This window comes from Equus przewalskii, chromosome 15 (genome assembly GCF_037783145.1).
Source record: "Equus przewalskii isolate Varuska chromosome 15, EquPr2, whole genome shotgun sequence".
Lineage (NCBI taxonomy): Eukaryota > Metazoa > Chordata > Mammalia > Perissodactyla > Equidae > Equus > Equus przewalskii.
The window spans coordinates 74,791,648-74,803,744 of NC_091845.1; the positions used below are offsets into that span (position 1 = coordinate 74,791,648).

General features: G+C 40.5%; 1 protein-coding gene across 2 annotated transcripts in view; it reads left to right on the plus strand.

Moving 5' to 3' along the window:
* Positions 1–12,097, plus strand: part of ESYT3 (extended synaptotagmin 3) — a 49,297-nt gene that overhangs the window by 35,408 nt on the left and 1,792 nt on the right. Inside the window, exons 18-22 of one of the 2 annotated variants that reach the window (XR_011527581.1) lie at positions 1,136–1,632; positions 2,524–2,622; positions 3,207–3,276; positions 10,938–11,043; positions 11,886–11,935. Coding sequence is in view for 1 of the 2 variants with exons in the window: in XM_070577561.1 (XP_070433662.1) it covers positions 1,136–1,632; positions 2,524–2,622; positions 3,145–3,276; positions 10,938–11,043; positions 11,886–11,935 (884 nt within the window). In the remaining variant the exon portion in view is untranslated. Of the gene's footprint in view, positions 1–1,135; positions 1,633–2,523; positions 2,623–3,144; positions 3,277–10,937; positions 11,044–11,885; positions 11,936–12,097 lie in introns of both variants that reach the window. The other variant, XM_070577561.1, reaches the window with a different exon arrangement.

The window sequence follows — 12,097 nt, forward strand, 5'->3', positions numbered from 1 at the left end:
AAGAGGTTCTGCTTTCACTGCAACTGAGTACCTCAGGGGCATTATAAACTGGGTCCATTTTTATGTTAATTTTTTAACTTTGGGTTTCAAGACCCTACAGGTAGTATAAATATGAACCCAAAATTCATATGAGACAGGCCTATAAGGCGCCATATTCTCAACAAAGACTTTATTTCCTCCCAACCAGAGTATAGGCTGAGACAGACACATTTCTTGTCATCAGTCTTTGCTGGAGAGTGGAACATTTATCCTGGATGACTTCTTCACTACAGAGATCCCACCCTCGTGGGTCCTGCTCCAACCCCCAGCCTCACATCCACCCAAGGCCTCTTCTCCTAACCCCTAGATTCCAAGGTTGATAAATGACCCTAGGAAAGATTAACCTTTATTTTTCAGTTCTCTTTCTTTTGAAACCCTAGAGATTTTTTTTACTTTCTTGTGAATTTGGCTATGCATTTAAAAGGATGTTTGTTCATTTTGTTGGGCATTCCTAACAAGAGGTTTTTTAGAATATTCTGCCCGCCATATTACTGGAAATGAAAGTCCCTAGGAAGGCTCTTGATAATTGATGACTGAGGGGAAAGGGGGAAGGAGAAACACAATGGCCGAGGTTTGAAACTCTGGTGCTAGGAGCCCAGGGATGTGCCTGTATAGGAAACACATTTTAGAGAAAGCAATGGTGAATGAGGTGACAGCTGGAAATGACCATATCCAGAAAGCAGCTGGTAACATATGTGAAGCTTAAGGTGAGGGCAAGACTGGAGGTGTAGATCTGGGAGTCCCCTGCACAGAGGGAAAGTGCATGCTGTGAGACTCCAGCAGCTGGTGCGACTACAGAGAGAGAAGGGGGCCAGGACTGAGTCTTCATGAAGACCCACTAGTGAGGCAAGAGGAAGGGAAAAGACAGAGAAGCATTGGTCAGAGGGGGCCAGGGGCCAAGAGAGGTTAAGGAAGATATGGTCTAGGGGGAAGAATCTATGGATTAGGCAGTCAGGAAGGAACTGAGTTTTGAGAAAACTGTTCCTTCCAGAAAAGAGGAGAAGGAACCATTTCCCAGAGGTTAATGTGAGAGCAGAGGAGGAGAAAGTGGAAGAGGTGGGCCCAGCCTATAAACAACCCTGTCGTCTGCTTGCAGTTCCTGCGTGTGGAAGAACGAGAGCTGGGGAGCCCATACACAGGACATGAAGCCCTAAAGAAAGGCCCTCTGTTCATTAAGAAGGTGGCCACCAACCAGGGCCCCAAAGCCCCACCCCAGGGAGAGGGCCCTACAGATCTGCCATGCCCCCCAGACCCTGCTTCTGATACCAAGGAAGCCTCCAAGTGCACCACGACAACCACCAGTGCCACCACTGCTGCCACCGAGCCCACACCCCAAGAGACAGGCCCAGAGGCCAAAGGCAAGGACAGTGCCAAAGGGTTCTGTGAGCCCAAGGGGGAGAAGAAGAGTTCGGCCACCATCTTCCTGACTGTCCCAGGCCCCCACTCGCCAGGGCCCATCAAGTCACCCAGACCCATGAAATGCCCTGCCTCCCCATTCGCATGGCCGCCCAAGAGGCTGGCTCCCAGCATGTCCTCGCTCAACTCCCTGGCCTCTTCCTGCTTTGACCTGACAGATATCAGCCTCAACATTGAGTATGCACCTCTCTGCTTAATCTTTTCTAAAATCACCTGCATGAAAAATACCTCCCTGGGTGGAAAAGTAGCTAACTTTCTTTTCCGTGCAAGTTCTGTTTTTTCACAAAATGGCTCCACGAGAGGCAGCACGATGTGGCAGAAAGAACACAAGATGGGGAGAGAAAGGGTTTGCTTGCACCCCAAACAGTCTGGTGTGGCTCTAGCTACCTACCAACTGTAAAACAGATGCTCGACTTTGGTTGTTAAAGTTCCTTACGGCAGAGATATTTCCTGAATTCTAAAGTCTACTGGGATGATATGGAAAGCTTAGAATGTGGAATTATGTAATAAGTGGCTGCCATTTATTGTTTACTATGGGCTTAGCATGTTACCGTCATCTGCTGTGTAATGACGTTCCGGTCAACAACGGACCACAGATATGACAGTGGTCCCATAAGATTCGTACTGTACAGCCTAGGTATGTAGTAGGCTATTTCATCTAGGTTTGTGTGAACACACCCTATGATGTTCATACAATGACAAAATCGCCTAACAATGCATTTCTAAGAACATATCCCTGTTAAGCAATGCATGACTGTATTTGATTAATTTTATCTTCACAATAACTTACTATCATAAAGGTCAAACGACTCACCTAAGGTCCCACATGAAACCGTGGTATAAAGGCAGATCCCACGCCCGGGTTCATGCTTTTCCTACTGTGAAGTAGGATAATCATACATGAGTGCTGTGAGGAACTGACTTCTAACTGAAAGGGACCTACTGAGAATTATTTTATTAACCCACATGGCTCTGCGTTCCTAAAGCAGGCCATGCCTCTGTCTTGGGGATGTGGGGAGAGGCCAACGCTGGTAATGGCAAGAGAAGTGACAAGCTCTTTCTTTACAGAGGCGGGGATCTCAGGCAGCGGGGGCTGGGTGAGATTCAGCTCACAGTGCGCTACGTGAGTCTCCGGCGCTGCCTCAGTGTGCTAATCAATGGCTGCAGGTAAAGGGATGCTGGGGCCAGGAAAGGTCCTTTGGGAGGATTAAGTGGCCAAAAACCAGAGTAGGGGTACTTGGAGCAATGGCAGGGGTGGATGGCCCTAAAGTAGACAAGTAAATAGACTGGGAAGGAGTGAGGTTTGAAGGCCTGCATGCTGTGAGTGACAAGATCCTCAACAGTGCTGATGGGCTCCAGAGCCAAGGGCTTTGTTCAGACACCACTGCAAACCTGTCTAGGGTGGCTGGGAGCCAGTACATTTTCTCAAGTGGGAATCTCCAACTTCCTTTAGATGGAAAGTATTTGCTCCAGACTTTACAAAAATGCGTGTTTTCAAAACCATGTATCTAATGTTTTGTCCTCCAAATTCTGCAGTCTTTTGCTTTTTTGGTCATCTAGACTACAGGGCATTTTTATCTTCAAGGCCATCTAGATCTGAGTGGCAAACTACAGCTTTCTCCAAATGAGTATTTTCAATGTTTCAAAACCAGGGGCTTTCTTTCTTTAATGTCTTTGAAACAAAATCAGAAACCTCACACCCTGTACCATCAGTGGAGCTGATCCCTACGTCCGTGTCTACTTGTTGCCAGAAAGGAGGTGGGCAAGTCGTAAGAAGACCTCAGTGAAACGGAGGACCCTGGAACCCCTGTTTGATGAGACGTAAGTGGGCCTATTGGCCTTCCCAGAGTGCCTGACAGCCTGCCAGATGCTGGGAATGGCTAGGGTGGAACAGGACAACATGCTCTATGCCTTCCTGAGGCTTCTATACATTAGTGGGACAAAAGGACTGCCAGGGCAGTTTAGCCAAACAGCTACCCCATTTTCTTGCCCATAGGGGCTAAAGTGTTCCTGATTATGAAATGTTCCATACTCTTTAAGTGAAGCCTCTTTGGCAGTAAAAGGATTAGAATCTGGTCAAATATGTTTTCTTTGAATCTGTTTTAAAGCAGCAGTTAAAAATAAACATATCTTGAACCTAAGGACCTAAAATTTCCTCCAAAGCTCCAAGCTCTTTGGCCTGTCTTCCCTCCTGCAACAAAGCACAGGTGGCAAGTGAAACAAATACCACCCCCACCACCCCCACCCCCAGCATGTCCACTCATGTCCTTGGGGACAAGACTGGTAGACAAATTCCAATCACATTTCTTGCTTTTGATGGATCTGCAGTGGCAAGTCTTATATTTGATATTCTTATTCTTGATTTCAAGTCAACCTCAAGGTATAGAAATCAGAATCTCATCATCGCTTCCTTCTGCGTCAGGATCCTAAGAGAAGACATTTCTAGCCAGCCTAGGAAGATATTATACTTGATAATTTTGGTTTCCTCTTATCTTAGTCAGTAAATACTCATTTTAAAAGAGCTGTACTGAGTCCTCATTGGGCCACATCTAAGAACTAATATGTTCCTTCAAGAGCTACACTTTGAGTTCATCAATACCAAGAAAGGATGTGGGTGAGAGAGAATTTATTCATTAAACATTTATCGAACACTTTATGGCAGGCACCATCCTATGTTCTAGAGCCACACAAGAGACTTTGCCCTCAAAGAAAGCTCTGACATAATTATAAAAAGATGTCAAAATTGCTATGGGAACATAGGAGGGAGAGGTTTGACATTTGTGACAAACCTAATCTGTTAGTAATTCTCTCTCAGAATTGCCTGGTTTATCTGGAGGACAGACTTGAAAACCTCCACCCTAAAAATAAACCTAAAAGGAAGGAGTCCAGAGGCCTCTTGCGAGTACATGACACACACCAAGACATAATTAAAATGTCAAAAGTTAAAGAGAAGGAGAGAATCTTAAAAGCAGCAAGAGAAAAACAACTTGTTAGGTATAAAGAACCCTCATAAGACTATCAGCAGATTTTTCAGCAGAATCCTTGCAGCCCAGAAAGGAGTGGCATGATATATTCAAAGTACTGAAAGAAAAAACCTTCCAATGAATACTCTACCCAGCAAAGTTATCATTCAGAACTGAAGGAGAGAGAAAGTTTTCCAGACAAGCAAAGCTAAAGGAGTTCATCACCACTAAGTCAGCATTACAAGAAATGTTAAAGGGACTTCTTTGGGCTGAAAAGAAAGAGTGCTAATTAGTAACAAGAAAACATATGAAAGTATAAATCTCACTGGTAAATGTAAATATATAGTAAAGTTGGTGGATTAATCACTTATAAAGCTAGCATTAAGATTAAAAGATGAAAGCAGTAAAAATTGTAACTACAATAATTAGTTAAGGGATACACAGGATACAAAGATGTAAAATATGACATCAAAAACATAAAACAGAGAGAGTGGTAAAAATGTAGAGCTTTAGAATGTGTTCAAGCTCAAGTTGTTACCAACTTAAAGTGGACTGTTATAAGTTGTTACTTGTAAGCCTAACGGTAACCACAAAGCAAAAACCTGTAAGGTAAACAAAGGAGAAAGAGAAAGGAATCTAAAGAAAGCATACCACTAAAGGAAGTCATCAAACCACAAAGGAAGAGAGCAAGATAAGAAGAAAGGAACAGAGAGGAACTACAAGACAGCCAGAAAACAATAACAAAATGGCAATAAGTACATACCTATCTAATTACTTTAAATGTAGATGGACTAAATTCTCTAGTCAAAAGACAGAGTGGCTGAATGGCTAAAAAAACAAGACCCATCTATATGCTGCCTACAAGAGATGCACTTCAGATGTAAGTGAAATGTAAATGTAAGACTCACTTCACACACAGACTGAAAGTGAAGGGATGGAAAAAGATATTCCATGCAAATGGAAATGAAAAGAAAGCTGGGTTAGCTATATTTCTATCAGACAAACAGACTTTAAAATAAAGACTATAGTTAGAGACAAAGAAGGGCAGTACATAGTGATAAAGAGGGCAGTCCAACAAGAGGGTCTAACATTTGTAAATATGCACCTAACATAGGAGCACCTAAAAATATAAAGCATATATTAACAGACCTAAAGAGAGACATAGCAATACAATAATAGTAGAGGACTTTAAAACCCCACTTACATCAATAGATAGATCATCCAGACAGAAAATCAATGAGGAAATATTGGCCTTAAACAACACATTAGACCAGATGGACTTAACAGGTATATACAGAACATTATATCGAAAAGCAACAGGATACACATTCTTCTCAAGTGCACATGGAATATTTTCCATATAGATCAGATGTTAGGCCACAAAACAAGTCTTAATAAACTTAAGACTAAAATTATATCAAGCATCTCCTCCAACCACAATGGGATGAAACTAGAAATCAACTACAAGAAGAAAACTGAAAAATTCACAAATATGTGAAGATTAAACAACATGCTACTGAACAACCAGTGGGTCAAAGAAGAAATCAAAAGAGAAATAAAAAAATACCTTAAGACAAATGGAAATAAAACTTATGGGATACAGGGGGCTGGCCCCGTGGCCGAGTGGTTAAGTTCGCGCGCTCCGCTGCAGGCGGCCCAGTGTTTCGTTGGTTCGAATCCTGGGAGCGGACATGGCACTGCTCATCAGGCCACGTTGAGGCAGCATCCCACATGCCACAACTAGAAGGACCCACAACGAAATATACAACTATGTACCGGGGGGCTTTGGGGAGAAAAAGGAGAAAAATAAAATCTTTAAAAAAAAAAAAAACTTATGGGATACAGCAAAAGTAGTTTCTAAGAGCGAAGTTCACAGCAATAAATGCTTGCATCAGGAAACAAGAAAAATCCCAAAGAAACAACCTAACTTTACACCTCAAGAACTAGAAAAGGAACAAATGAAGCCCAAAGTTAGCAGAAGGAGGGAAATAACAAAGATCAGAGCAGAAAAAAATGAAACAGAGACTAAAAGACAATAGAAAAGATCAATGAAACTAAGAGCTGGTTCTTTGAAAAGATAAACAAAATTGACAAACCTTTACTTAGACTCATCAAGAAAAGAAGGGGACACAAAATCAGAAATGAAAGAGGAGATATTACAACTGATACCACTGAAATGCAAAGGATTGTGAACAATTATATGCCAGCAAATTGGATGACCTAGAAGAAATGGGTAAGTTCCTAGAACCATACAACCTACCAAGACTGAATCATGAAGAAACAGGAAATCTGAACAGACCAATTACTAGTAAGGAGATTGACTCAGTAATCAAAAACTTCCCAATAAACAAAAGTCCAGGACTAGACGGCTTCACTGGTGAATTCTACCAAACATTCAAAGAAGAATTAATACCAATCTTTCTCAAACTCTTCCAAAATGTACTAAGGAACACTTCCAAACTCATTGTACAAGGCCAGCATTACCCTGATACCAAAACCAGACAAGGACACCACAAGAAAAGAAAATTACAAGCCAATATCCCTGATGAATATAGATACAAAAATCCTGAACAAAATATTAGCAAACTGAATTCAACAATACATTAAAGGATCATACACCATGATCAAGTGGGATTTATTCCAGGGATGCAAGGATAGTTCAACATTGACAAATCAGTGTGATACACCACGTTAATAAAATGAAGGATAAAAATCATATGATCATCTCAATAGATGCAGAAAAAGCATTTAACAAAATTCAACACCCATTTATGATAAAAACTGTCAACAAAGTGGGAATAGAGGGAATGTACCTCAACATAATAAAGGTCATACATGACAAGCCCACAGCTAACATCATGCTCAATGGTGAAAAGTTATAAATTTTTTCTCTAGGATGAGGAACTAGATAAGGATGCCCACTCTCACCACTTTTTTTCAACATACTATTTGAAGTCCTTGCCAGTGCAATTAGGGAAGAAAAAGAAAGAAAAGGCATCCAAATCAAAAAGGAAGAAGTAAAACTCTCATTTTTGCAGATGGCACGATATTATATATATAACAACTTAAAGGCTCCACCAAAAACTGTTACAGCTAATCAATGAATTCAGTAAAGTTGCAAGATACAAAACCAACATGCAAAAATCTATTGGATTTCTACACACTAATAATGAACTATCAGCAAGAGAAATCCCATTTACACTTGCATCAAAAAGAATAAAATACCTAGGAATAAATTTAACCAAGGAGGTGAAAGATCTGTATATTGACAACTATAGAACAATGAAAGAAACTGCAGATGACACATATAAATGGAAAGATATTTCATGCTCATGAATTGGAAGAATTAATATTGTTAAAAATATCTATACTACCCAAAGCAGTCTACAGACTCAATGTAATCCCTATCAAAATTCCAATGGCATTTTTCAGAAATAGAACAAACAATCCTACAATTTGTACGGAACCATGAAAGACCCTTGAGAGAGAAGAACAAAGCTGGAGGCATCATGCTCCCTGATTTCAAATTATATTACAAAGCTATAGTAATCAAAACTATATGGTATTGGCATAAAAACAGACACAAAGGTCAACAGAACAAAACAGCCCAGAAATAAACTCACACATATATGGTCAATTAATTTATGACAAAGGAGCCAAGAATATACAATGGGGAAAGGACAGTCTCTTCAATAAATGATGTTGGGGAAACTGGACCATGATCTTAGACTATACACAAAAATCAACTCAAAATGGATTAACGACTTGAATGTAAGACCTGAAACCATAAAACTCTCAGAAGGAAACATAGGCGGTAAGCTTCTTGACATCAGTCTTGGCGTTGAAATTTTATTTTGGTGAGGAAGACTGGCCCTGAGCCAACATCTGTTGCCACTCTTCCTCTTTTTGCTTGAGGAAGATTGTCACTGAGCTAACATCTGTGCCCTCTATTTTGTATGTGGGACACTGCCTCAGCATGGCTTGATGAGTGGTATTTATGTCCATGCCCGGGATATGAACCCACCAAACCCAGGCCACTGAAGTGGAGCGCACAAACTTAACCACTACACCACCAGGCTAGCCAATAGGCATTGGATTTTTAAATCTGACTCCAAAAGCAAGGCAAGAAGAGCAAAAATAAACAAGTGGGGACTACATCAAACTAAAAAGCTTTTGCACAGCAAAAGAAACCAGCTACAAAATGAAAAGGCAACCTAATGAATGGGAGAAAATATTTACAAATCATATATCTGATAAAGAGTTAATATCCAAAATATATAAAGAATTTATACAATACATATATTTATAGCAAAAAAACAAACAATCTGAATAAAAAATGAGCAGAGTATCTGAATAGACATTTTCCAGAGAAGACATACAGATGGCCAACAGGTACATGAAGAGGTGCTTAACATCACTAATATAAGCACGGAAATGCAAATCAAAACACAATGAAACATCACCTCACACCTGTTAGAATGGCTACTATCAAAAGGACAAGCAATAACAAGTGTTGGCAAGGATGTGGAGAAAAGGAACGCTTGTGCATGGCTGGTGGAAATGTAGTGCAGCCACTATGGAAAACAGTATGGAGGGGCTGGCCCGGTGGCGCAGTTGCGCTTGTCGGCAGCCCAGGGTTTACCGGTTCAGATCCTGGGTGCAGACATGGCACCGCTTGGCAAAAGCCATGCTGTGGTAGGCGTCCCACATATAAAGTAGATGAAGACGGGCATGGATGTTAGCTCAGGTCCAGTCTTCCTCAGCAAGAAGAGGATTGACAGTAGTTAGCTCAGGGCTAATCTTCCTCAGAAAAAAAAAGAAAGAAAGAAAACAGTATGGAGAGTCCTCAAAAAAATTAAAAATAGAACTACCATATGATCCAGCAATTCCACTTCTGGGTATTTATCTGAATAAAATGAAAACATTAATCCGAAAAGATATCTGCAACCCATGTTCACTGTAGCATTATTCACAACAGCCAAGATAATGGAGAAAACCTAAGTGTCCATCGATAGATGAATGGATAAAGAAAATGTGGGACAGTCATGCACCACATAATGATGTTTCAATCACCAAAGAACCACATATACAAGGTGGTCCCACAAGATAGTACCATATAGCCTAGGTGTGTAGTAGGCTATACCATCTAGGTTTGTGGAAGTACAGTCTATGATGTTCACACAACTAGGAAACTGCCTAACAATGCATTTCTCAGAATGTATTCCTGTCAGTAAGTGATGCGTGACTGTATGTACACAATGGAATATTATTTAGATATAAAAACTGAAATCTTGCCATTTGTGAAACATGTATAGACCTTGAGGGTATCATGCTAAGTGAAATAAGTCAGACAGAAAAAGATAATTACCATATGATCTCACTTGTATTTGGAATCTAAAAAAAACCCCAAACCCAAAAACCAAGCTCATGAATATGGAGAACAGACTGGTAGTTGCCTGATGCAGGGAGTGGGGGGTGGTCAAAATGGGTGAAGGGGGTCAAAAGGTACAAATTTCCACTTATAAAATGAATAAGTCCTGGGGCTATAAGGTACAGCATGGTGACTATAGTTAATGCTACTGTATTACATATTTGAAAGTAGCTAGCAGAGTGGATCTTGAAAGTTCTCATGGCAAGAAAAAAAATTTTGTAACTATGTATGGTGACAGATGTAAACTGGACTTACTGTGGTGATCATTTTGCAATATTTACAAATATCAAGTCATTATGTTATACACCTGAAACTAATAAAGTGTTATATCACTTATAACTCAATAAAAAATTAATTAAAAAAGATTAAAAAAAAAATGGGCCAGCCCCATGGCCTAGTGGTTAAGTTCAGCACACTCGGCTTTGGTGGCCCAGGTTTGGTTCCCAGGTGTGGACCTACACCACTCGTTGGCAACCCTGCTATGGTGGTGACTCACAAACAAAATAGAGGAGCACTGGCACAGATGTTAGCTCAGGACCAATCTTCCTCAACGAAAAAGAGAAAAACCGCCCAAAACCTGGAAGTAAGGAGTCTAGAGGCTTCTTGTGAACACATGACAAAGCCTGTACGCTAAGATTCCTCTGCCTTACTCCATAAGCAGAAGAGGGAAGAGGCCACTATTTTCCATGCAACTTCAACAAACCTAACTATTCAGCATCCTACCCCTTAGTGGGTCAGAAGAAACAACTCAAAAGGGGTTGAGGTGGTCCTATGAGAAGGCACCGTTCAGAGTGAGAAGGGGCAGCTGAAAGCGCAGCAGCCAGGACAGAGTCAGAGAAAGCAAAGGGCTGAGGCGCTTCTCAGGCAAACAGCCTCTTGACACTTCCAGGGTTTGTGAATAACAAGACAGTGATTATCTGTAATAATGATGCACTCAGTATCTGCTGAGCCAATACTATTCTAGATGCTCCCCTTAGTGGTCTACATCTTCTGTTTTAAAAGTAGGAAAATGGGAGAAACACTTTAGCTTTTCAACAAAAATGATTAAAATATGTAAATCTCATTTCCTGACTTTTTGCTTCTTAAAGATTTGAATTTTTTGTTCCCATGGAAGAAGTAAAGAAGAGGTCACTAGACGTCGCAGTGAAGAACAGTAGGCCACTTGGCTCACACAGAAGGAAGGAGCTAGGAAAAGTAAGTACAAGAGGGGCTCCTGGTACTCTAACTGCAGCTCATTGGTGGCACCCGCCCTTGCAGAAATTCTGATGGGATCATCTGGCTGTTACCAGAACAGACCTCAAGGAGGGTGTAGCCTCATTGGGAGGTTTTTTAATTTTATGTGTGTTTGATTTTTTAAAAATACTCTTGAAACTAAACAATATAGATGTACAAATTAATATGATAAACTCTATTTTAACAAACTCGAGAATCTATCCAAATTCATCATTGCACAAGTATTTGAACATCTATGGTATTAAGAATTGTTTTGATAAATACAGCATTGTGTGAACTCTGGATCTCATCATGTCAAGATTTTTGTGGTGATGGGATTTTACTTAAAGTAGAAGTAGAGGAAATGTAATCCTCAGGAAGATGCCAAGAAGAGACAAAAAAGAATGATATTTGTATAATACTTTGTAGTTGTATTTTAATAAACACCTTCTTATACTCATCTTTTTAAAGCTTCTATGAAGTAGGTGATACTATCCCCATTTTTGTAGTTGAGATAATTATGGTATCTTGCTTAAAATTACGAATTAGTTAATGAGTAAAGGCAAGTTGTTCTCTCTTTCCATAACATTCATAAATAAATTCCCGAGGTTTAACTCCAAACAGGAATTCACCTTTTCCCAGGACACTGAGGTCAGTGTCTGTACAGTCCTTCTGGAGAGGCTCCATGTTGAAAGCCAAAGGAAACGGCCCCTGCTCAAAACTCCAAAACTCAAGGAGGCCATTTTTGTGATCAATTCCATTTATCCCAATGTTTCATTTAATGCAGTTTTTTGGAAGGGAACTGATTATTTGTGGTTGTTTAGGTACTGATTGACTTATCAAAAGAAGATCTGATTAAGGGCTTCTCACAATGGTAAGTGAACCCTTCATTTTATCATGTTAATCTGCTACTCAGGACAGTGTCTCAGATGGTTCCACCTAATCTCTCTCCCAAGTCCCTCCCTTTTCAGTACATCTTAGCTCCTTTGGTTATCAAGGAGAGGGACAGAGTATTATCTCAACTGCCTGCAGATCT